Genomic DNA, 25,988 nt, shown 5'->3' with positions numbered 1-25,988 from the left:
TTTGGTTAAGAGATAAATGCTTTTGAACAGACCCTCGGGTGGCTCAGATGTAACCCTTTTAATACCTCCTTATGCCACCAGGACATAATTTAATCTTCTCCTCCAATCATTCTACATCAGCCAGAGTCTTTGGGTACACTCCTGCACAATTAAGTCAAGAAGTTTTCAATATTTAGATCAGTGGACTACTATGGAGATGGAAGAAGACTTGGTAAACCGTTTTTTGTTCATGATTGGCTAGAACCTTTGGATCTTTAGCTTGTTTAAATACCTAAAATGACCCATTTACAGTTTACTGATCTGATAGGCGTTGTGAAAAATCTCCAGTAATTTTAAAAAGTTTATGATACCATATCTTACAAGATTTTGGATGCCTTTGGAAGAGAAAATGCAGCAAACACAGAGTTGCTAAAATCTTATTTGGAGAACCCATTGCTGGATTAGCTGTCCTCGCATTAGATCTCCGAGCAAGGCTGCGTCCGTGCAGGGCAAAACTCACACTGGCTCTGTAACCTCATTCTGTCGGCTGGCTGCTGTGCTGATGGGACAGATAGGACAGAGGATCAGACAGCCGGTTCACAGGAATTGTGAGAAAGATGAACTCAGATGGAGTGCGAAAGAGAGAGAGACAGAAAGAGAGATTGGAGAAGTCTGCCAAACAGGTAGGATAAGACATTGATACCAAAGTTCAAAAAGAAATCTGGAGACTAGGTTCCTTTTTTTCCACCCTCTCTCTCTGCCTCTCTACACATTGTGTTATTCCTGCTGTGTCACAAAGACTAGAGAGACCCACTTCCTCTTTTGTTTATCCTGGAATGTGGGACGTCCTGACAGGCAAGCTTTTCATTGACAGTACACAGCTGAGTTTCCCCCGTGGCGCTTTCTCTTAACCTCTCCCATGTGTTTGCGTGCGCGTGTGTGTGTGGGTGTGTGCGCACTCTATTATCTGTGCTTTATCAGCCAGGCCTCACACAGGCAAGCAGACAGACAGCATCGCAGGGAAACACAACCCAGAGATGTCCAGGGAAGTACTTAAAACTTAAAACTGATGCAATTCCAACAAGTTTTAACAAGACCTAATCTGTCTTTGATATTTCCATGGATTAGATTGATCTCCATAGCTGCTGACTTTCCAACATGGAGGTGTGTGTTCAGGATCATGTCAAGAAGTCTGAGTAATCTAGAGGGAAGGGGGGATTACAGGAACCTGTCTGCATAGTTTGAGCAGAGAAACATGAACATGAGAGTGGACAAACAGGATATTGGCGACCGAAACATCCTTTTCCTGCTAGTTGACCTGTCTTTTTTTTTTTCAGCAATCCAGACATGCAACACAAAGACTTGAAACAGCTGCCTAGAAGAAAACACTATTGTGTTGCTCACCCACTGGTTTCCTCTGAAAGAAAGGAGTTCTCAAATAGAAACTCAGGAATGCAAGGGTGTGACTAAGGTTTATTTAAGCCAAACGCAGCATTCCAACACTGGACTTTGATTGGTACACACAAAGAAAAGCCCCAAACAGATACTGCAATTTAACACAGAACAGATACAGGTTTCCCCACATTAAGTTGGTAAGATTATTAATGAAGGTCTTTGCATCCAAAGTGACAGAGAACTTCTTTAGTCCGGCCTAAATGCCGGCGTTCAAACAATTAGTGTTGTTGAAGTTAATTGATGATGAACCCCACATACATACACACTAAGTGAGCTGTTTTTTTTTTTTTTTATTTACTTAGGTTCCCAACATACACAAACAAATGAAAACAGAATGACAAGTGAAAAGCATTGCAATGAGGAAGTGAAATATTTCATATCTACTCAACAAGTTAATTAAAAGGTCAAACTAGAACCTAATTTGGGCCTAATGTGTGGAACTATGTGGTGAGTGAGGGGGGCCTGACTTTTCAGGAGAACGTCTTTCTTAGAAACACACTCCGCTGACCAGGTCACACTGCATACTTCAATGAAAGTCTTATGAAAATGTCTCACGAATGTTAATCACCAACCGACCCAACTGGTTTCTGAGAGGAGAGCCAGATATAGCTGCAAGAGCTGATAGGTCTGAAAAGTGAGAATATAAGCTTATCGCTAAAATATTTAAAGCCAAGACACTTTGCTATCACTGCTTTCAGATAGTGATCAAAACAAAGTTTGACGCCTGCCCCTTCAGTGCCTTTAGTAACTGCACTAAGCTTTTTGACCCAGCAAATGCTTTTGCTTACTTGTCTAGTAATAGTTGGCTCTTTGGCTCAGCTGCCGTTGAGACAAAGTTCAGCCCATTTATGTAAGAGACAAAACACAGTAATTTACAACATAAATTACTGGCCTATAATAACAGAACCTTCCCCATAGTCCAGACACTAAAATTATCCCACGCAATAAGCAAAGTTTACCGACTTCAATCCTCTAAGATTATTATCATGAGATAAAAATCACTGCAATAAATGTCAGAAAATCCTTCCACCCAACCTTAGATATGAAACCTCCTGCGTGTCTAAGGTTGGATCGCGAGGGTAACAGATCCAGGAGAGAAACCCAGAGACATCTCTCCCCAGCAGCTCTCTCCAGTTCATTCAGGGGGTAATTCCACCCTTTCCAGTGAGTTCTAAATTTTTCCTGGTGTTTCTTCCCAGCATGATGTGCCTGGACAACCTCCAGAGGGAGGCACCCAGGATGCTTCTTAATCCAGATGCTTGTACCACTGAAGGTGAATCCTTTTGATGTTGAGAAGCTGTGGCTTCTCTCTAGATAATGAAGCTTCTCAACTTATCCACTCGACCAGAGGCAGCTCCTTTCACCCGCTTATATTCGAGTTCTTGTCCTTTTTGTAATGATTTCTATCCGTTAACCATAAGCAAGGGTTAGGACATGGACAGGTCTCTACGAGAGACCGCAAAAGACGATGCCCTGATCGAACTTTCCCTATTATGTCATTCACAAACAGAACACTGTGATCCCAAGACGGACATCTTCTTCTCTTCCAACACTAACAAGAGTTCCTGTCCATAAACACCACAAGGAGGATCAGAGACAAGGAGCAGCCGTGGCTGGGTCCAACCTGTACCGCAAACAAGCTTGAGCTTGTGCCAAGAATGTGGAGACGGCTTTTGCCTCGGTTATACAAAGACTGGATAACTCCTGAAAGCATCCCTAACACCCTGTACTATGTCCCAGTGAATGTCTAGGTTGGGTGCTAATGGATTTGGTTGGGAAGGTTAGGGGTTAGAGGTGGAAGCCTTGTCATGATGTAATAATCTGGCTGTAGAGGACATGGAGATACATCTCCTGATCCATATATTGCCCCTTCTTAGTTTTTATGTGGTTATGTGCTGGTCACAGCCAAGGACAGCATTGGGTAATCCTAACAAATAATATTAAAAAAAAATAAAGTAAGAATCTTTCGGTTCTTGTTGAAAGGATTGGGTTTGGCCTCTAACCTTGTCTATTGTGGGTATGACTGAAAACCCAAATCGGTCTGTTTAAATTTTATGTCCAACAAAAACCGCATGAGGTTTCAGCCCCAAACCTTGACAGCAGTAAGAGTCTGCCATAAAGATAATCAAAAAGATAATCAAATAAAGATAATCAAAGATTTATACACTTTGAGACCTCTCACTATCTCCTATAAAGTTGTCAAAACAGCAACATGTGGCGAGGCATGCCACGCTAAATCCCTGATTTATATGGTGTCATGAAGACATTCCTGAGCTTATTTTCCCATCAGATTCTTACTACAGATCCAACGGTTCAGCAAATAGTTAGTCTCACTCAAAATGGCATTACAATGCTAACAAAGTAGTTTAGACTATCTGGAAAGACATTCAGAGTTGCTCAGAGTACATTATTGTTGTTCAGATTGGATCACCCATGATCCAACAGAAAGCCAACGTACTATTTATTTTTTTATGAGTCCATTCTTCAGGCTACTCTATTTGTCACATTGTGTGTGTGTGTGTGTGTGTGTATTTATGTGTCTTTGTGGTCGGATGTCTCATGCCTGTTTCTGTGTGTGCAGCACAAGTAGTGAGCAGGGCAGAGTGTGAAGGGGTTTGTTTCTACAGACATTGGAAAAGCTGAGTATGAACTTAAAGGGAATACTTAAGACAAAATGTTACGCAGATATCAAAAAATACCTAAATTTAACACCAAATTTAATGCAGTGACATTTAAAACAAGAACTACTGTGTCTCACGAGAAGGCATTAATTTCAAATGAATGTTCTAGACATTTGAATACAATGCATGTCCAAGGTTTTAAAAAACTGATGTTTAGGTTGAGTTATGTTCAACAAACTATGGCTGCAGCAGTTCCTAATTTAGTGCTGTACTTATTAGTTTTGTTAGAATACTACAATGGCAGAATACTGCAGTACTCCCAAGTTTTCTGCTTAAAAAAATGCTGATAGCAGACTATGTTTCTCCCAGTCTGATGTTTTTCCATCTGACTGGGAGAAACTGCATCGGCTGGCTTATTCTGAGCACTTTTATCTGCTGAACTACAAATACTGCTTCTCAAAGCCACCATTGGCTAAAAGGCCAGGGGAACATTTGAGGCCTGCTAAAGGTCAACAAGCATTATCGCAAGAGGGGATTTTTATCAGCAGCTCATCTGGACATTGTCAAAGCATCCCGTCTCGCTTGGCCACTTTGTTTTAATCCTGTGCTGTGCTCAGTTCAGTTTTTAAGGCTCTGCGAGGGAGTTTTATGCAAATTCTCTGCAACAGCCTACGAATCAGCCTGTCTTTGAGTGGAATCGGGTTCCACGGCTTCCAAAATTGATTGCAGACTTCGAAAAGCCTATTATGATTATGCAGTAGGTTACGAAACCCGTGGCATGGCACTCAAAGGGGCCCTTGCTGATTTATCTACGTTTTTGTTCTAAACAGATGTCGTCACTCTTCACCACAAAGTAAGAAGAGAAGGGCTGGGTGGGGTGGGGGTGGGGGGCGGAAGGTTGTCAGACGTGTCAGTGCTCAAGAAATTCAATTAAGCAGACAGTGGGATATCTGCAAAATGCAGTCTCTATAGAGCTTAATAGCCCCTCCAGGAAACCCCATCGTGCCTCTCCAAAGCGTCCCAACCAACCCCTTGTTGCCATTCTGCCACTCCCCCCAAAACCCAAAATCTACTTAGAAACCCTTGCTTAGGCTCCTCTTCAGATTATTTATCATTCAAAAAGATAGGAATTTTCCAATGAGGATAGAACTAAAATCAGTAGAGAAAGATTCTGTTTGGCAAAAACAATGCAGTACCCTATAGTATACTTATTTTATCCACATTCTCTTCCTCCTCTCTGACTGTATATACATCTCACAAGCAGACAGATGCTGTTCATTTAGCATCTGAGTGGCAATCCCAGAGCTGGTGTCCTGAATGCCCAGGGGAGCCTGTGGCATTTGGACAACATTAAATAAAAGCCACTCCAGACCTCACACCACGGGGGGAGATCCAACCTCACAACACGGTCACTCCTCTCAGATTTCAACCAGCCAACTGAGTAAATCTTTCCCAGTGGAAGGAAAAGAGAAAAAAAAGAAGACCATTTTCCCTCCAGTCTGGCACATCGTGAAGCCTGTGTCATGACTAGGTTTCTATCTGAGAGAGTGTTGAAGGGAATTATTCACTGAAGAGGAAAACGGTGTTTTGATCCGCGTGCTTCCTCTCCCAGTGATCTAACGTGCAACAAACAGCGAGGCGGCATCAGGGGAGGATTGCTTTGTTGCCGTTATCAAATGGCATCTTAGGAGATGTCAGTTGTGTTCCCTTCGAAATTCATCTGTTTACAAGGATGACAGATTTGTGAGCCTGCGCCATGTGCTCTACCAGATAGCATCAAGTCGACAGAAATGTCCAAATGAAGTTAGCTTTTCCACATATTTGCAGTGCCTTGCAAAAGTAGAAATGCCAGGAGTGCATCGATTTCAGTTTTCTGGCCGATCGCCGATTAACGAGCTTTTAAAAGCCTGACCAGCCGATTCTGGTGTTGGCCATTGCCAGTTTTCTGTCTTAAATGTCACAAAATATAGCAAGAAAGTAAATGAGTTAGAAACAATGGGGTGACTATTGTTAACTGCAAACCTGTAGACGTGACCTGGTGGGCCGCTCTGTCAGTCAAACCTCTCTCATGGTAGAGCAGAAGAGGACAGTGGTTGATTTTTAGACCTTTGCTGAAGTAGATAAGGGGATAAGATTGGCTTCACACGTAAGTAATGGCCGGTAATGGATCTCCCAAAATCAAGGAAACTGGCGCCCATAAATCGGTGCACCCTTAAAAAAAAAAAAGAAGACAGTGGGATGTCTTCTTTTGGGGATGTCTGCAAAACCCTGAACTTTTTACCTTTTTGCATTTCACTTGAAAATGTGAAATGCAAAACATTTAGCACATACTATGTAAAGTAGAAGGAAAAAGATGCATATTTAAATATTTTTTTTCAAAAACTACTGATTATATACAGTACAGTGCATTTGTATTCAGCCCCATTTACTCTGATACCCCGAATAAAAACCCAGTGCAACCAATCAAAAAGGCATCCAATTGGTAAATATGCCCCTGTGTGTGTGTGATTACATTCCAATTTAAAACAGAAGCTATAAGAAGTCCTGCATAAAGTTTGGTTGATGACACCCAAATCTAGTTTTGTGGCTAAAGCACAGTACGCATGTGTACGGTGGAAAACTGAAACTGCACATTACTCTGAACCTGTGATCCTATGGTGAAACATGGTGGGGGACGCATCATGATCCGGGAATTTTTTTCCTTAGCAGTGACAGAGAATCTGGTCATGGTTGAACTGGAAGATGGATGGAGCTGAAAGAACAATCCTGGAAAAAAAAACTACAAATCTCCCTCCAGCAGGGCAACAACATCAAATAAAAGCATAAATAACAGCATGTAAATAAAAGCATATTGATGTGCTGGAAAGATCTAGTTAAAGTCTAATTGTGAAATGTGGTAATTCAATCTAACTGAGTGCTACCTGCTAATATTTTGCAAAATAATTGGCATAAATTTGAAAAAAAGATTTGCATTGGTAATTTCAATAGTGGTTTTACATATTGACTCAGGTGGGCTATATAATTGGGATGCCACGTACCAATTATCTTCCAATTCATACTGATGCACATTATATCACTTAAAATGCCAGTAAAATCCACAGACGTTTCTGGTTTTTGCATGATAAACACAAGGACTGTGCATGACTCTGTGGTAAATCCCTTGGACCAAACAATGTCGCACACATCTGTTGAAACAGCAGCTCGGAGCGGCTCTAGGACACCGCAGGCACAATAGTGAGGTTACATAACAGGAGTCAAAAACTGCCCTAGCTGCTGCACGTGACAATATCTGGATTAAGGGCTCCCTCTGCTCTCTCTCGCGCACGGATTCATCTTTTTTTTGTATCTGTTACCTGCACGGCTTTATCAAGCACACAACTCCAGGAATGTCTGATGGATAACATGCGCCCTAGCGACCTGATCCGAGTCCTGCCGCTGCCCTGTCCTTGTAAATAAAAGTAAAGCCTCAGTGAGACAGAGAGCTGTGTTGTTGTTGTTGTTTTTTTTTTACTCCAGTGAAGAGTTTATTCCATTCGTTAAACATATCATGGAGGAGCCAAACGAGGCTTAATGTCCTCATGTCCCATCATGGCATTTGTGGCTTTCTGGTCATGTATTTAGATTTCACAGGGACATTGATGTCTGGGCCCGTGCCATGCATGTCAAACTAGGCCGAAGAAGAGAGGCGCTCTCTCTTCTTCCAATCTCAGAGACGGCGGTGATTGCCAGTCCCTCATCTCAAAGCTATTAAGGCTTCTTGAGAACCAAGAGTGCACTGACCTAAATCAGGGCAGACCTCAGAGGATGGGTTAGCTCAGGACTGGGGAGGTCTTTTAGGGATGCAGTGTCCACCTTTATCACTCCAAAGATAGCATGACGATAACGGTAGACCCAAAATACTCAATGGTAAGAGGTAATTGTAAGTGGCCTTTACTTGTCTAGGGCTTTATCAAGTCCAGATGACCCCAAAGCACTTCAGATTACATTCATTCACGCGCATGTTTACATGGCAAGCTACTGGCTAGTAGCCACAGGTGCCCTGGGGCAGACAGAGAGGAGAGGCTGCATCCGGCACCACTGGGCCCTCTGACAACCTCCAAATGGCAACTATGATTTGGAATTTCAAGAACCAGAGGGACTTTTGACGAGTGCTTGACTAGGAAGTTTCCCCCATGAGCGTACTCACCGTTGAGTCCGTTGGGGATGCTCCTGTGATGATGTGGAGCTGACAGATCATCCATCGACCTCCTCATGGTGGGCATCTTGCTGTTTTCCGAGGGCTTGTGTACATGGTTGTGATTGTGGTGATCCGGGCTGCCCGCGCTCCCCGTACTGGACGTGCTGCTCCCGTCTCCGACGTCCCTCACTGTCCCCGCGCTGCCGTTCAGGTTGCTGAGGCTAGACTGGCTGTCTATGGAGCTCCTGGAGCCGGCCCCGTTCCTCTCCTCGTCCAGCATGAGGATGATCTCCTTCAGCTCAGAGTTCTCCCTCAGCACGCTCTCCTGGTTGGCCTCCAGCTCCTTGAGCTTCATCATGTAGGCCCCCACCTCCTTCCACATGGCGCTGGCAGTGTAGCGGCCAAAGCGCTGCCACTCCCGGGACAGCTTCTTGCCCTTCTGCCTGTCGTCGTCCAGGAAGCAGCAGAGCTCCCGGAGCTCATGGTTGTCATCCTGCAGCTTCTGGTTGACCTCCTTCAGGCTGCGGATCTCGTGCAGGTGCAGCTGCAGCCGCCGGTTGATGTCTTTCATCATGTTGCCGTGCTCGATCATCAAGTTCATTTTCTCGCCGTCGACCCTCCTTAGTTTCCTCACCAGCTCCTCTTTACTGCACCGCAGTAGGTCATCGTCTGTCAGCTGGCTCAGGTCATCCTTGGCCCCCTCAGAGGGATTTTTAGCCATGGCTGTAGTCTGAATCTCAGTTTGTGAATCCTGTGGCTCGGAATTTACTGCGAGGACCCGATTCGACCCGACCTGAGCTGAGGAATGGTGATGAGAAACGAGCACATTGTCCAAAAAATGTGAAGATGCTGTTAGGCTCTGAAAGGAGTGAAAATATTAATGTGATGCTATGGCAACCTGTGCATGAGCTGAATGCTCTTCCCCCCAAACCCTTTTGATCTGGTAAATAAAAGCCTCACTGGAGCTCAGAGACAACTGTTGGTACTCACATTTCTCCAGTAATTACTGTTTGTGTTTAGATATTTATTCAGAGGAATTCCCCAACCAGGTCCTATTAGTCTCAAGCGACAAGTCCAGTCAGCACACCGCGTCCCACAGCTTAGACACCATCCGCGCTGGACATCACTCCACTCAAGTGCTTATACAAAAATAATAAGCAAAAAACAAAAAACAAAAGGAAGAAGAAGAAGAAAGAAAGAAAAAAAGCGGGTTGATTTCAGAGAGGTCCGCGAGCGTGAAAGAGAACTCAGTCCGTGTCTTTCCACCTTTCCCACCGTCTGGACGCGGTAAGCCGTCAGCAACAGCGCTTCTCCGCGGATAAGACCTCTGTCATGAGATGGTGCGTTCGGTGGACTGAGAGGGCTCCGTCTCTTCCACCCTACCCAGTTTCCAGCGAACACCTCCCTCCTCTTCTCCTCCTCCCGCTCTTCCTCGTCTGTGTCCAAAGTCTTCGGATTTGAAATCATTCAAGGGGATTTGGCTCCAGAGGGCCAATCAAGACGGAGGAGAGAGGCAAGACAGCAGGTAGATGAAAAGTGCGCTTCAGACTCAGAGCTGTGGAAGCTCGGCCCTCTTAAAGCAACAGCACGGTGCGTTCAAGCCACCACGGAAAAAAACCGGAACAAAATGGTTAATTATTTGAAAATACTCTAAAATCTAAATGGAGCAATACTGAAAAGACGTATTTATGTGCAGAGCCAGTGCATGTTTTTGTGGTATATATAATAAAGCCATGGCAGCCTAAATTACAATAAGTATACAACTGTATATAAACTTATATACAGGATATTGTACAATTGTATAAATATATATAATTTATATGCAAGTATATAAATTGCATATGATTTATATACAATTATACATTACATTTATAATTGCATATAAATATACAATTATATTTATAGAAATAAATTAATTTTGTTTATAAAAGACTAAAAAAGAGTAAATATACAAGTCCTAATCGTAATGAACCATGTTCTTAATGCATTTCCACTATCTGAAATACTTTTAAAATTGCGTTTTAAAATTATTAAAACGGAATTTTAGATGATCAGATTTGTTTGATGATCTGAAACATTCAGTCATGTCAAAAAAAAGACAAGAATCAATACACTCCATTAAATAATGTGTTATTTTCTTTTTATAATAAATGATAACAGGTTCATGTCTATTCATAGTTTATGGCCTAAATGTCATGCAAAAAAAACAAAACAACAACAACCAAGATTTAAACCATTTCCCTCAGTGTTCTAACTCTAATGAAAATGTTAGGTAACGGTAAGTTAGCTAGTGGCTACTACGATACTTCCTCTGGGTAAAATAACTTTAGTAAGCTGTGTCCTGTAGCAATCCATTAGTCGTTGATATAAGTCTTAGGAAATTTGACCAGTTTTGAGATGTTTGAGGGGTTTCTTACACATACAGCCCAGTAGAAATCATGGTGAATTCAATGATGATGAACTAGCCAGGTCCCACTGTCAACAAAACATCCTGAAACCATGACACTTCCACCTCCATGTTTCACAGTTGAAATAAGGTTCTTCTCCTGGAATGTTAAATCTGTTTTTTATGCCAAACATGTCCTCTGTTTTGTTGTCTGCGAATTCAATTCTGTCCAAAAACATTATGCCTAAAGTTTTTTTTTTGCCTACATTATGTCTGACCTTCATGTCTTACCAGAATGATTCAAAGCATAAATATTCATTATTGCTACCTTTCTGTTATTTTGTCAAATATATGTACAATCACTGTTTCAGAATTGTTTCTTAATAGCAACCTATGAAAATTTTACATAAGGGTGTCTATTTTAAAGTATGAAGTGCAGACAATGTACAAGCTTCCGTTTGCTGAGCTAACTTACTTGAAAATTCCACCAAAACAAAAATTATATATTTGTTTATTGTAAATTCAAGAAAGCAAAAGCAAAACATATCAAGTCAAATATTACCAAAGACCGATACACAGAAAAGAGCAAAGAAAAAAATAGGCAAAAGGAGAGACTTCGTATGTCTAACATCCAGATCAGCGGGAAGATGTCTTAGGAAAAAAAGAAAATTCAGTGTTTGTTTGTTTCCATTAAAGCATTTTCAGAAACGGTAAAATTAATTACATGTTAAAAAATTACTAAAAAATGTGGGGGATGTGTTTGCAACCCGGCTTTCACATGATACAAATTTGAGTATAAGTAAAATCACATTAACTATAACCATGAAATTGAGTAAAAAATTGCAATGTCTCAGGAAAAGGAGTGACAAATTGATTGAATCTTTGGTTTCATCCATTTGTGAACATCAAGCCACAAAGTCTTCATTACATACATGAGAAAGTGATAGAGTAACAATCACATGTTATCACTCCTATACAACTACAGCCTATGCAGTTTGTTGAAAGGGTAGATCTCTTTTCAACAGTTCTGAAGTGGAGTTTTAGTTTTGTTCGCGTTTAACAGACGCTGTTCAGCTTTCACTTAAAAAAAAAAAAGCTAACAGCGCCCCCATGTGTGCGTTGTCAGGAAGTCAAATTACAGTGAACTGATAACCAGCACATTCTACCCAAAATAAACTTTTCTAGATATTTAAATCGGCAAAAAATAACCAAGCTGAAAGATTAATGCATGCACAAACAAATTTAAATATGCAAAGAAATTTGTTGTTCATTATGAACATCTTTTATCCCATGGACTGCTGTGATTTCTATTGTAAACCATTAGCATCGCTCAGTTTTTATATTTCCTGTGTTTGACGGTGCAGATCACTCCGCTCTTTGGCCTCAGGGTTCCAGTGTCCTGGACGTCAAAAGTCTGTCCTGGGATCAGGTTGAAATCGAACCTCTGGAGCAGCTTTGCCATCACCACTTTAGCCTCCATCTGAAAACACATAGGTATTTTTTTATTATCTTAATATGTACCATTTGTATTTTTGGGTAGCACAATATCTTGACTCTGTCTGACCCACCTGAGCAAAGTTCAGACCCAGGCAGGACCGTGGACCCAGAGCAAAGGGATAGTAACAGTAATAGGGCCTTGTAAAACAAGATAAGAGAGAATATTTACTTCTTATTTCTGGCAAGACAAAGATGTGCAAAAGTCACTCCGAAAACAAAAAAAAACAACCTGGCATGATGCAATGATTGTGTATTACTTACTTTGGAGCATCTGGATGAAATCTGTCTGGATCAAATTTCATAGGGTCCTTGAAGAACTTTTCCATTCTCCCAGTGGTATAGGTGCTAAACTGAGTATGACAGTGCCAGAATAATGAAAGAGATTTTACTTTAAATCCCAAATAAGTACATTGGGATGTTGTTATGTACGTTGTACGTTATTATGTAAGTGTGAAGAAGTTCAAGTGGTACGAAGACCATTGGAAGGGACTATAAAGCAGACAGTAGATCCATGAATTCAAGCCATGATGTGCAAAGTCATATAAGTGGAGCCACAAACTCACCGACATTGCCTGTTGTGACTTTATTGTCTTTAGTTTTGCAATAATTCATATTTTTGTTCTAATGAGGGACATTCAACAGCAAGGGACTCACCATGCAGTTGACTCCGGCAGGTATGTGGACGCCATCGATAGTCATGTCTTCCTCTATGTCACGGGACGTTCCTGGTGCAGTCGGGTAGATCCTCAGAGTCTCTTTCAGCACCTGAGCAACAATTACAAAAACAAACACGTCAATAAAGACAGAAATTAGATATAAACGTGCATAAAGACATAGAAGTAGCAGCTAAAAGTTACCTGTGAGAGATAGATCAGCTTCCCGAGGTCATCATTGCTTATTTCTTGTTTCATCCCAATGACATCATCCACTTCTTTCTTTGCTCTGTAAAGTATAATCACGGCATAAACATCATGGCTCACTAACTGCACTAACAAGCAATGACAGAGCTAATTTTTGGTTCTTACTTCTCCAGGATGTCAGGATGTCTTCCAAGTTCCATGATGCAAAACGCAAGTTGATTGGCTGTTGTTTCTTGACCTAGAAAGCGGCAACTTTAGAATCACATTACAATGATCCAAAACCCAATTAGTCAAAAACCTACTCTTTTGCAGATTTTAATGTAACGTAGTTATTCACTTTAACCCTCTTTTGGTGATCATAGCCTATCCCGGTGTGCTGACTCAAACCCATAACCCAAACGCGAATTGCTAAGTCAACTTAGAGCAGGATCAGTCTATATCAAATCTAAGTTTATATTTAACCAAGCAGTTTTACGAGTAAAGAAACCATCATGGTAAAGAATTAAAACTTCTCACCAGCAATGAAAAATGTCACAAAATTGTCCAACATGAACTCCTCATCTTCTTCTGTCATGGTTTCCTCTGGAACAAGGAGAAAATTGACAAGTCAACCAACATCTTGGATACTGTGGGAAGTACTCCACATGCTAAGCTGTGTAAAATTACCCAATGATGAATGTTGCGTTAGAGCAACGGTTATTCTTATCATCCATCTTTTCATTCCCACCTGTGGCTGCAGTCTTGATGATTTGCGTGAGGATGTCCTTCGGAACTTCCTCCCCGTTTTGCATGGCGATCTTTCTCTTTTGGATCAGCTGAGCTCCGGTTGTGCGCAGGAGGCGACAGGCATCCCTCACTTCGTTAACAAACGTTCTGTTCCTGGGGTTGTACTGGAAGAGAAAACTCCAGTTACAGCGCCCTCGATCGTTGAAGAGCTCTTCTTCAACTGAACTGTTACCTCAAACATGACGTCTCTAACGTAGTGCACCATCCCTTTTAGGCAAGTCTCGATGGCCTTGGGGAAAGGTGAAGTATTCTTCAGGAGGTCTAATTCCATCCCAAAAGCGACCTGAGGTTTGACGGGGAAAGAAACACATTTTTCTCATTAAGCCAGACGGTCAGAGTCTATGGCAGGATTTATGTCGAATTTTACCTTAGCGATGACATCGAGCGTGACGCAGTTGACAAGTTGCAGCATGTTGGCCTCTTTGTTGCTATCGGCTAACTCTGAGAGCTTATTCATCAGTTTCTCTGCTCTCTCATTGAAGGTTCCCATTAGGCCTCTCAAGTACCTGGAAGAAAAGATGCAAACCAAGAAACGTCACGCATAGAAGAAACCTTGCAAAAGTATTCATGCTGCTTACATTTGCCCCCCAACTTCTCACCACTAAATTGTTGAATTTATTGGGGTTAAATGTGATAGACAAAGATGGAGCTGTGGATAACAGCAATAAATGAAAAGAAGAAACAAACTTTCAGGTGTTTTAATCAGAGAAGCAGCCAAGAGGCCAATGATGAATCTGGATAAGCTAAAGTGACACATTATACTGCTGCCCTCTACAAATCTGTCCTTCATGAGAGAGTAGCCTAAAGAGGCAGAATGATGTATTTTCTAGGTACATAGTGCCGTTTTATAGCTGTAAAATCCTGTATATATAAAATACAACTTAAAATAAAATTGACTAGGGGACTTAAAATTGACCTCTGTCTCTTTAAGAAGCTGTTGTTCTTTCCGACACCCCGCCTTCAGCACAACAATGCTTCTCAATTATGTTGTTTACAACCATTCTGGACAGAGAAGTAGTTTGCATGATGAACTCAGCAGACTCGCAGTTCCAACAGGTGTTTGCTAAATGTTTCTGGCTAGTCTGGAGGAGAAGCTCTGTAGGGCAGAAGTTCAGCTGGAGACCGCAGCTCCCAGGAGGAGCTTTGTGGAAATGGGCGGAGCTTTTTGGGAGCGAGCGTTTAGTCACCGCCAAATGGTTGGCATGGGAGATTCAAGAATTCCTTAGGGATGCATGAAAGAATCAGACCAACACTAAAAATATGTTTTTGATGATAGGATAACATTATAAAGTGATATAAAGTAAATAATATATGTTGAATTTACATAGTTCCCCCCTTTAAATAAAGCCACTGTTGAAAAAGAGCCAACAGTGGCATTATTTAAGTCTAGAAGTCCTAGACGTCTAGGACTTCTAGACTAGTCCTAGACTAGACTAGAAGTCTAGTCTAGGAGGAGACTAGACTTCTGGCTAGTCTCCTCCAGATTAGCCAGAAGTCGGATATGACAAACATCTGGAGAAATGTGAAACGTGGTGGTGGCAAAAGGGAGATTGATTTAGGTTTATCCCCCCCAAATTGTTTTGTTTTCTTATGCCTGACAACAATTATTCAAAGATCAAATAATAAACAGAGACTGAATGACTCACAAGCTGCTGAAGGCAGGGTCCATGATCCGGCGCTGTTTGTACCACATGTCATGATCCCGAGCTGTTATAAGGCCATTGCCAAAAAGCCTGTAAAAACCAAAGGATTAGTTTCAATGTAATGCTTTTAACTTCTGGTTCACAAACTAAATGGATAACAGCACCAAAAGAGAAAGTCTTTTTTAAAATTTTTTATACTCAATGAATGTAAGAACAACCTTTGACCAAACAGATAAAAGAGCCTTTTGTAGACAAATTTGTCCTTGGGGTACTTTGGGGACATCAGGATTTCCTGAAACAAGAACCAATGAAATACAGGATAAATACAGATTTACATACTTCTGGTTTCACACTTGCAGAGACGTGCTTTCATTGTTCCTGAACTCTCACACCGTTTCTCTTGCAACACACACACACACCCATATTCACCTTTGTTGCTTCTGGACAGGTCACGCACACAGTAACGTAATGCAGAAAATTTAACCTGTAAACATGTCCGTAAGTTTCAGACCTGAAAATGACATGTTAACGATTACTTTTTTGAAGAAAGCACACATGCAACTAGAATCCTTTATACTGTAAACTGATTAGAGATTGTCTTTTAGTGAAGCAGAAATTTCCTGGAAAGCTCAGTGGACTAGAGCTCTGTGTGAACTTCCTGTGCTTACCATTCCAGGAACTTGTCATGAACTAGTCCATCTTTTTTCATAATCCTCAAGAGGGTTGGCGAGTGGCCAAGGAAGAAGCTGTGCAGAGAAAGGAAAAAGGAAAAAGAGGAAGTCAGAAGTAATGTTTCGCAGAGACCGGTAGCAAACACAACCCCGCTTGGCTTTACCTGTTCCTCGGCGGCCCTGGTATGTGATCATATTTCATGTGAATGTGTCTGAGGTACAGGCAGTAACCCAGAAAGGCGACGAAGAGCAGACAGCACAACAGGATGAGGGCTTTGCCAAGCAAACCCAAAAGGAGGTGGAAAACCGCCATTTTCCCAAACTGAGCTGAGAGCTTGTTCACGGACAGTAAATAGTGATCAAATCCAGGTCACTCCCCCTGAACTCTGAAACAGAAATAGTGTAATCAAAGTTCATGTTGCATTTCAGGTCAGGTAGGTGGTGCTGTAGAGAGCGAATCATTTCAGTAATCAGATATGAAGTGGAATTTCCTCTCTTTGTTCAGTTTACTAGATGATGTAGTTGGAGAGGCAAAATTTATGGGAATTTTCCATAGCCTTGTTCTAACAGCACACTTGCCTCCTAAATTTCCCACTCATATTAAATTTGAACTTGATCTTTCTTTTGCAAAAATACATCATAAATGACACACGTTTAATCAATAAGTACAATGCCATGATGTTCCACTGTTCAGTTCATAATCATCAACAAGTACAATCGTAGCAAATTTTAAGTTGCCCAAGTAGAATCCTTCTAGTAGACATTAATTTTATTCAATTCAATTTAAATCCTTATTGGTCACAAAAGACAATGAGTTGTCAAGGCTGACAGCTTTGGGCAGGAGGGACCTCTTCCTGCTGCAGTTTGGATTATAAAGAAGCCTCTGACTGAAGACGTTATGTTTTAATTTCTCATCTCAAGGATGTTCGGGGTTGTTCGGAATTTTCTTCATTTATGAAGAATCCCTATTTGCACCATCATTTTAAAAAATGTTCCATAGAAATTCTCAGAATAAAGAGAAACTAAGAATTTCTAGATAATTTAGAAACTGTGTACTGCTCTTTTTCAGACAAACCCTTTCGTTGCTGTATTGATAAGCTTTAGATTTAGGAACATTTTTTATTATTATTTTTGTCAAAAAATAATTTAGCCACGAGTCTGAAATCACAATTTTTGTTCCTTTCAGCCTTCTTACTCAAAGTTTGCTAAAATAAAATAAATAACGTACAGTTGATCCTTTATTTGCTTTCCCAACATTAACTTACCTTAGAAAGTTATTCGCTGTGCGCTTTCTTGCGGTCCAAATTTGCTTATGTATACTTTGGACCGTACCTTTGCTTTAAAAACAGTATGGTTTCCCATGACGAAGTCAAATAAATGCTTACTTCATTCTGCCAACAAGATTACAGCGCCCCCGTGTGTACACTTTCAGGAAAATCTTAACACAGCAAACAACATGGAGAAAAAACATTAACCACATGGAAAGAAAACAAAGAACATTTTATCAGTTACAATAACAGTTAGTTTTATTGATATGCGCTGATAGCATCTGATATTTATATGTTATTGTTAGAGGCACAAAAGGTGTAGTATTGTTGAAAATATTAATTAAAGACAAACTATTTTCAAGTTTACATAAAAACACTCTTAATCACAACAATAAAAGTGCAAGATAAAAAAAATCAGTTTCTGTTCAGTCTGAGGCAGGGGAAGAAACTTAACAGTTAGGATTATTTTTCATTTAATTTTAGTGGCAGAAACCTTTAGCATCACTTAGTTTTTATATTTCCTGTGCTTGATGGTACAGATCACTCCGCTCTTTGGCCTCAGGGTGCCAGTGTCCTGGAGGTCAAAGGTCTGCCCTGGGATGAGGCTGAAATCGAACCTCTGAAGAAGCTTTGCCATCACCACTTTAGCCTCCATCTGAAAACAAACCAATCCTTTGAGCTGGGATGACACATTTCACCATGCTGCAATATGTCATCTCTGTAAGTGTGTGGATGTGGCATGACGAAAGAGAAAAAGTTTAAGGAGGGTAAATTTGCAAGTTATTGTTTTTTTTTTTTTTTTTTTTTTTTTTGTTCTGTCAGACCCACCTGAGCAAAGTTCTTTCCCAGGCATGACCGTGGACCGAGGGCGAAGGGAAAGTAGCAGTAATAGGGCCTTGTAAAAACAGAAAAGAGAAAACATGTCCTCCTTTCTCTAAAAGAAATATAAAGCTGGTATCATGTTACGTCTGTTTTTTGTTTTTTTTACTTACTTAGGAGCATCTGGGTGAAATCTGTCTGGATCAAATTTAAGAGGCTCTTTAAAGAACTTTTCCATCCTCCCCATTGCGTAGGAGCTCAGCTGAAATGTCACATGAAAGTAAACCGTTTCTCTTAAGTGGTGGCGAAACAGAAACACTGTAAAAACACAAACTCTTACCAAGTCATTCCAGTCTACTTTCTAGTGCAAATATCTTAGCACACCGGAAATAAGACAAAACTAACTTACAAGTAGCTTTTCAGCAAGAAATGTGAGTTTGTTTAAGGTCATTAATTCCTTAAAATTGATGAGAAAGTACTAGTTGTAAATTTGTTTTCTCTTACTGTAACTGTACTAAGATATTTGTACAAGAAACTAGACCAATTATACTTGGTAAGATTTTGTGTAATATATGATTGGTGAGACTCACCATACAGGTAAAACCTCCAGGCAGGTGGACACCGTCGATGATCATGTCTCCATGGATTTCCCGAGACGTGCCTGGAGCTGTCGGGTAGATTCTTAGTGTCTCTTTCAGCACCTTTAGTATGAGATGTAAACTCTTCACATTGAATAAACTGCTTAATCAAGATTGCATGTTATTTAGTTAAACACAATGAGCAGATGTTTAGTGGTAGACAAGCATCCAGGCTCTCTCAAGTACCTGTGAGAGGTAAACTAGCTTCCCCAGGTCATCGTAGCTTATTTCCTGTTTCATCCCGATGACATCATCCACTTCTTTGGTCACTCTGAAAATTATGGACATTATTTTAAAAACTTGCTTCACCCAATATTGCAAACTGTTGTCTGTTTTTTTTCCTTACTTATCCAGTATTTCAGGATGTCTTGCTAGTTCCATGATGCAAAACGCTAGCTGATTGGCTGTCGTTTCTTGACCTAAACACCAGGTTTCAAAGTAAACACTCTACGTTGTAAACTGTGTGTTCATATAAAGTCAAATGTAGATGTGTGGCATACATGCAAGAGAGAGAAAAAAAATAACATCAAAGAGGCAAAAGGTTGTGGGATGGACGCATGCAGATGATGTTACAGCACCCCGTAGTGGATGGGAATGAATAAAATACATTTCTTGCACCAGGAAAAAAAAAAAAACTTACCTGCAATAAAAAATGTTACAAAATTGTCCAACATAAACTCTTCATCCTCTTCAGACATATTTTTCTCTGCAGTAATAAAAGCAACAGACATGTCAGCCATAAATCCACTCTGGCATTTGCTGTTTAGGAAAAAGACGTTTTCATCTGCTTGATCTAGAAGCAGCGAGAAACAAAATTCTTTATGAAATAGATGCTTAATGCAGAAACAAAAAATACTGTAAGAGGTGGAGGAGTTACTGAAGGTGGATGAGTTGAAGTACCTGAGATCAAAGCAATGTCAAAGGAGAGCTGTAACAGAAGGATAGTCGCAAGAGAGACAAGCAAGGTGAACAAAATGGTTGTACAGTACAATGCTGCTAGCGAGTGTACATAATGCTGAGATAGAGGAAGATAGTGACCAAAAGAAGGGAGCAGTAAAAGTCTAATAATAAGAAAAAGGATTAAAAGGAAAGCAGTGTGGATTCTATTTTTATTCACGCAATTTGTAAAACCAAATAATTCTAAATCTCATCCTTTATTGAGACTGGATCACCACCTGTAGCAGCAGTTTTAATGATCTGAGTGAGGATGTCTTTCGGGACATCGTCTCCGTTTTGCATGGCCGTCCTTCTGTCTCTTATCCACTGAGCTCCGGTAGTGCGCAGCAGGCGACAGGCTTTCCTCACCTCGTCGATGAACGGCCAGTTCTTTGGTTTGAACTGGAACGGCAGAGTTTGTTTCACCTTGATGTGAGGCGGAGGGGGTTTTGTTCGCATAAACTTCATTTAAAGCAAATCTAAAGCGTTACCTGGAATAAAGAGTCTCTGACTTGATACACTATCCCTTTCAGACAAGTCTCGATGGCTTTGGGGAAAGGCGAGTTGTTGGACAGGAGATCTAAATCAACTCCAAATGCAACCTGGAATATGTTAAAGCAACACATGTTTACAACGACAGCAGTGTGGTTATAATCAGAACGTCTTACATCGAAGGAGGGGATGTAATACAGACGGTACCTTAGCGATGACATCGAGCGTGACAGAGTTGACAAGTTGAAGCATGTTGGCCGGTGTGCTACTGTCAGCTAAATCTGAGAGTTTATCCATGAGTTTCTCCGCTCTTTCATTGAAGGTCCCCATTAGACCTCTCAAGTACCTGAAAGAGAAGATTCAGACTGAGAAACGTCCCTTAAAGCCTCTCAGACTTCATGTCACCAGACAGTGGAACGAATCCAAACTGGAGAGATGTGTTGTACAAATGAACCGGACAAGTGATTTCTGAGTACCAATTCAGAGACTAACTTACAAGGTGCTAAAAGCAGGGTCCATGATGCGTCGCTGTTTGTACCACGTCTCATGATCGATTGCAGTGACCAGACCGGTGCCTATAAACCTGGGAAGGCGACCGGTGAAAGAAAACGACAAGAATATGATTTGGAATGTAAATAACCACAGACTTCAATGTATTATAAAAGATTTTAAATGATGTGGAAGAACGAGGTCAGATCAGATGAGACCAAAATTGTTCTTTTGGTCCAAGAAGAATGAATAACAATTTAGACATCTGACGTGCAAAGCTGGTAGAGATGTAGGACTTGCAGCTGTAATTGCAACAACAGGTAGTTTGTCATAACCTCTGACCTAATGTTTGTGCTCTAGGATGTTGTATGTAAAACAATCCTCTGAGACATTAGAATAACAGTTTGTAAATTTACTATCCAAGTATTTTACTAATTACGCAACTTCCAAGGTGAATTGGTTGTACTGGATTTCATTTTGCAGTATCTAAGTAAAGTGAACTATTTACACAAGCACGCCACACTTCTAAGATTATTTGTGAGACGTTGCAAAAGCTATGCTGTTCACTTCAAAGTCAGGAATTTTGTGCTGATTTGTCAGAGATGCTGAGGTTTGTGGTTGGAACTTGTTAAAATGTATAAAAGGTCAATTGGTGTAATTTTTTTTCTAACAGTTTAAGTAAAACCAGTTTCACAACCTGATTGTTTCTTTGGTGTATATGTAATACGATTCAAAAGACAATAATGACATTGAACTACCTTTGGCCAAAGAGATTAAACATTCGCTTGTAGAGGAATCGATCCTTGGGATACTTAGGGGACATCAAGATTTCCTGAAAACAGAAAAATGTATGCATTGACTGTGTGATTTCATCTACACAAAGTCAAAAGGCAAAGTATTAAAATGTAGCATAAGAAGATCGCTTTCTCTAACGTGTTTACCTTAGTTGCCTCTGGACAGGTCACGACCAGGATAATGTAATGCAGGATATTCATTCTGTAAACAGGCCCATAAGTCTCGGCCCTGTAAATGACAAGAATAATGTAAGTTTGAACAAAAAAACACACATAAAACTATGACATTTCCGTGACAAACGAGCAGTTTCTCCGGGAAATTTTAAGCTAACATATTGAGACCAGACAGAAGACAGACAAAGCGAAACGTGATACCTTTCAATTTGTTTGCTATTATCCACCAAGAAATAATCATTTAACAAAGATACACTTTAGCTTACCACTCCAAAAATTTGTTGTGCACAATTCCGTCATTTTTCATAATCCTCACAAACGTCGGCGAATGTCCCAAGAAGAAACTTCAAGGGATAAAAATAAGGAGTTGTGGCTAGTGAACGACTGTTATGCTAGTAAACTATACTAATGTTCCAGCGAACTCGGCTTACCTGTTCCTCGGCGGCCCTGGTATGTGGTCATATTTCATATGAATGTATTTGATATAAAAACAGTAGGCGAGAAATGCAATGAAAAGACAAAAGAACAGCCATGCAAAAACTGTTGCGCCGACACTCGAAAGTACAGCAAACACTGCCATAAATGCCACTTTCAGCGACGAGCACGATTAATCTCAAATAAGGGAGTGCTAACCCGTTCACAGTGGGGCGATAAATGGTTAGTTCCTGGGTAGTTCTCAGACAACAATTACATAAAACCAGTACGCAACCTCTCGTTTTGGCGTTCATTACTGTACGTGACGTAGTATAGTGGTGTAGTAGGCTCCATAGCTCAGTGGTTAGAGCACTGGTCTTGTAAACCAGGGGTCGCGAGTTCGATCCTCGCTGGGGCCTGCATGGTGATTTCTTTTCTTTAAACAGGTGTAAAGACGGATGTAGAAAGTTTTTTTCGAGTTTTCTACTTTGTGAAAGCACTTATAATAGTCCTGCATTACGGTCATGCTGCAAGCCGCATGAATTGTTCTTGACCGTTTTCGTTGGATGGTATGCATTTTATGTTTATTTTTATTACTTTATTTATTTTAATTTTTATTGTGTGCTATGCTGGGACAAACACAAACTCCCCTTCCTTAGGGAATCAATAAAGTATTATCTTACGTTACGAGGAAGTTAGTTGGAACTACGAGGCAAAATTCTCAGACTTGTAAAGACATTTACATTAAGGTAGATGACTTAACTAAAAGTTGTGCATTTTAATGTAAAAATGAAATACTGTACATGTTATTTTCGGAAATAAAGTATACAACACCACAAAATGACAAATAGAAATATTACACACGACTACAGGCACCGTCTGTGAAATAAGTGTGCGAAAACAATGGGGCATATCGTCAGGATGGCCGAGCGGTCTAAGGCGCTGCGTTCAGGTCGCAGTCTCTCCTGGAGGCGTGGGTTCGAATCCCACTTCTGACAACTACTTTTTGCTAGTATATCCTAGAAATAGTAATATGTCAGCATAGTAACTAGCAAAAACAAACAAAAAAAAAAAACGATGTCGCTTTCACATAAAAGTTACACTTCAGCTCATTCTGCACATGACGCAGGGGATAATTTCACCTTTTAGGAGGTTTGATATTGCCAACCACAGCATGCAACTACGTGCTTTATGCATAATTTCCCTTTTACTTATCACTCGGCTGGTGAAGCTGACAAACCCAGTTTTAGCTCATGCAATTGCACACATCTCCAAAGATGCTGAAAAAAATACAGTAATTGTCTGAGTCAGCCCAGAAAATTACACATACTTGCAAAAGAAGAGTAGAGAAGGAAATGGACCAGGTGATGCAAATAAACATTGCAATTCCAATTTGCTATTTATTTTGCTCGTGTGAATGTATTGGTTGAACACTAGGTGGATTTTTAAATGGTAAAAACTAACTACGGAGCCATGACACGTAAGCAGGAAAGTTGTTGTCTGACCCATGAACTGATTTCTCGCTTGTGGAAGAACATTTATTAATATATGGAGCAACTTTTTTTCAGTTTCACATGCCATGTGGCCACTCAAGTGCTAAACAGTGTCAAGTATGACACACAGTGTTCGCTGATCCATGTGTTCCAGCTCAATGCATCACTTTAACACACAATCACAGGCACCCACACACAAGTCTTTAGTTTCTGATGTCATACAGAATTATAGTGATTATAAATAACTCACTAATTATAAGTGAAGTACTTCAAGGACACATTAACTGCACTTACTCACAGAGACCAGGAGGTGGTGGTGTTCCATTCTCCCTTCACTGTCCTCTTCTTGAACTGGCTGGAAGGAAAGCATACACGCAGCAGCAGACCCGATCATATTGTGTTCTCTATCAAAACGCACCTGTGTGTTGCGATGAGGCATTCGTTCCCTCCATTTCCTTTCAAAACAAGAGGATTATTCATATTGATCTAAGACAAGATATCAAGATTCCTGCCTTGATCTTAACCACCGCTTTATTCCAATTTTGTTCAGCCCGATACAGCCTCTTCAACTTTTATGGCCGTCTCATACCTGGACATATTGTCCGCAATAACTTTTAAGCTTGTCTGCATTCTTATCTTAAAAAGATGGAGCAATCATATTTCTGGTCCAGGGTCTTGGCTCCGTGTAAGCACTGCAGGCTACGGGGGCTGTTTGATGTTGTTATGACTGGCTGGCTGCCGCCGCAGAACTGAATGCAGGCAACCCCCCCCCTCACATCTAAATGTATTGTGTTGGCCTTTCTTTTGATTATATTATCAACAGAGAGTGCTAGTTGGGAGAAAATTAAGACTCCCTCTGGACATGAGTAAACAAACAAAAGTTTGTAGAGTCTGGTTCATCCAAAGAATGCAAGTTATTCAGACTTCTCTGTGGATATTGATGTTCAGTGTCGAGTGTTAGGGTTATCATACTCAGTGTTGGTCTTCTTCTTCTTCAAAAAAAAAGAAAACCTGCCACGGCTTGAGATGGGGAGTTTGGACAATAATAAACAACAACAAAAAAAAATAAATCCAAATGTTCTAAAAGTACAAGAAAGTCATCAGTTGTCGCTTCAGTTACAACAAATCAACAGAGGATGAGGCACATATAAACCACTCTGACAAGTTTAGACACAACCTTTCACTGGTAAGGCTTGGGGACAAATTGGTTTGGTTGAGAGTTCACCGGTAAAGATTTCTGAACAAGCTACTTTGCTAACTGTAGCTCACATATGCACATGCTCCTCAGAATCTTGCGATTGTCGAAATACTCCCCAAATTTACATGTGTGTACCAATCCCTCAATGCCTTTCATCGACATTTCGGGTGATATGCTAACCCAAAGTAGTATAGAATCAGGAAATACTGAGAAGAGTGATACACGATTTACACGTTTTTGCAAATAAAAATGCCTTCAATGCTTTGTAGAACCACCTTTCACTGCCGTTACAGCTGCAAATCGTTTGTTCTATGTCTCCAACAGCTTTTGCACATTTAGACACTAAACTTGCTGCCCATTCTTCAATAGAAAACAGCTGAACCCCAGTCAGATTGGAAGTAGTGTGTCTGCAGGGGCGAATCTAGAAAAATATTCAAGGGGGGCAGGGATTTTTTCAGGGGTGGCAGAAATATTGTTTTTAACTTGCATTGTTTCAAAATGAGCTTCATGTAGCACCGAGGTTTAAATGCAATTTCTTAATGTAGTATAGTTAATTATTTTTACGTCTTTCATACTCCTGCTAATTGATATGTATTACTGGACTGGACAGCGCCTATTGGTCGCTGTGTGATTCATTGTGTCCAGAAAACCATTTTATCCCAATACAGGATAAGGAGAAATCTGTCACGAAAATATTAGTAGCGCCATTATTTGTTATTAGATATACCTATTAAATACAACTTAAAATAAAGATTAGAAAACTGATGCTTGATAAATTCTCCATGATACAAATCTATAAACAGTTTAGTTTCTGTTAGTTCTGTCAAGATGCAAGAAGGGGCGAATTTCTATTTCTAGTCACAGAACCACTTCTGATTGTTTGCCAAGCCAAACATCCAATAAAAGTTCCACCAAGCCACTACTAAAGCACTGGGTTCATGTTTCTCGACACAGGCAAAAGAAGGTTCAATGTCCAACTTATTGAATGTTCTTGGTGATTTATTTTCCTCTTTCACCAAACAATTACAGAGATCAAACTTTCATTTGTTCTCATGCTACCTCTCTTGCTCTGGTTAAAACCATCAGCCCCAAACCCAAATGCCTGCTGGTCCTTCACCAGGCCCCTGCACTTATAGAAAGTGGACTGACCCACATTACTTCCTGTCTAAATTTAGAAAATAAATAAGAAAAATAATAA

At 40.5% G+C, this 25,988-nt stretch overlaps 3 protein-coding genes and 2 non-coding genes across 8 annotated transcripts in view; 2 read left to right on the top strand and 3 right to left on the bottom strand.

The window, feature by feature from the left end:
- The window catches only part of ccdc85cb (coiled-coil domain containing 85C, b), a 50,121-nt gene extending 40,276 nt beyond the window's left edge, over positions 1–9,845 (bottom strand). Inside the window, exons 1-2 of one of the 4 annotated variants that reach the window (XM_007566153.2) lie at positions 9,223–9,845; positions 8,242–9,091 (exon numbers count right to left, since the gene is read on the bottom strand). In XM_007566153.2, the coding sequence (XP_007566215.1) occupies positions 8,242–8,953 (712 nt within the window). In that variant the 5' untranslated portion in view covers positions 8,954–9,091; positions 9,223–9,845. Of the gene's footprint in view, positions 1–8,241 lie in introns of all 4 variants that reach the window. The other 3 variants (XM_007566152.2, XM_007566155.2, XM_007566154.2) reach the window with 3 other exon arrangements.
- Positions 9,846–11,708: 1,863 nt separating this feature from the next.
- On the bottom strand, positions 11,709–16,907 carry LOC103147688 (cholesterol 24-hydroxylase-like). The gene is made up of 15 exons (XM_007566150.2): positions 16,240–16,907; positions 16,073–16,150; positions 15,834–15,915; positions 15,623–15,696; positions 15,408–15,494; positions 14,129–14,267; positions 13,934–14,044; positions 13,703–13,865; positions 13,492–13,557; positions 13,141–13,213; positions 12,973–13,057; positions 12,770–12,880; positions 12,377–12,465; positions 12,187–12,253; positions 11,709–12,098 (listed from the first exon to the last, which is right to left on the bottom strand). Exons 1-15 carry the CDS (start codon positions 16,386–16,388, stop codon positions 11,949–11,951), a joined length of 1,524 nt encoding a protein of 507 aa, XP_007566212.1. The 5' UTR covers positions 16,389–16,907; the 3' UTR covers positions 11,709–11,948.
- Positions 16,908–17,579: 672 nt separating this feature from the next.
- On the bottom strand, positions 17,580–22,416 carry LOC103147687 (cholesterol 24-hydroxylase-like). Its single transcript, XM_007566149.2, has 15 exons — positions 22,117–22,416; positions 21,952–22,029; positions 21,659–21,740; positions 21,476–21,549; positions 20,725–20,811; positions 20,436–20,574; positions 20,228–20,338; positions 19,976–20,138; positions 19,441–19,506; positions 19,147–19,219; positions 18,987–19,071; positions 18,753–18,863; positions 18,336–18,424; positions 18,172–18,238; positions 17,580–17,998 (listed from the first exon to the last, which is right to left on the bottom strand). The coding sequence occupies exons 1-15, from the start codon at positions 22,263–22,265 to the stop codon at positions 17,849–17,851; spliced, it is 1,524 nt and encodes a 507-aa protein (XP_007566211.1). The 5' UTR covers positions 22,266–22,416; the 3' UTR covers positions 17,580–17,848.
- Positions 22,417–22,445: 29 nt separating this feature from the next.
- trnat-ugu (transfer RNA threonine (anticodon UGU)) lies at positions 22,446–22,518 on the top strand. The gene has a single exon. It is a non-coding gene; the product is annotated as a tRNA-Thr (tRNA).
- Positions 22,519–23,014: 496 nt separating this feature from the next.
- trnal-cag (transfer RNA leucine (anticodon CAG)) lies at positions 23,015–23,097 on the top strand. Its single transcript has one exon. It is a non-coding gene; the product is annotated as a tRNA-Leu (tRNA).
- The last annotated feature ends 2,891 nt before the right edge of the window (positions 23,098–25,988 follow it).

The sequence above is a fragment of the Poecilia formosa genome, unplaced genomic scaffold (assembly GCF_000485575.1).
Source record: "Poecilia formosa unplaced genomic scaffold, Poecilia_formosa-5.1.2 Scaffold187, whole genome shotgun sequence".
NCBI classification, from domain to species: Eukaryota; Metazoa; Chordata; class Actinopteri; order Cyprinodontiformes; family Poeciliidae; genus Poecilia; species Poecilia formosa.
The sequence above is the reverse complement of the archived record's forward strand: the minus strand, read 5'-3'. Positions and strand labels throughout refer to the sequence as shown.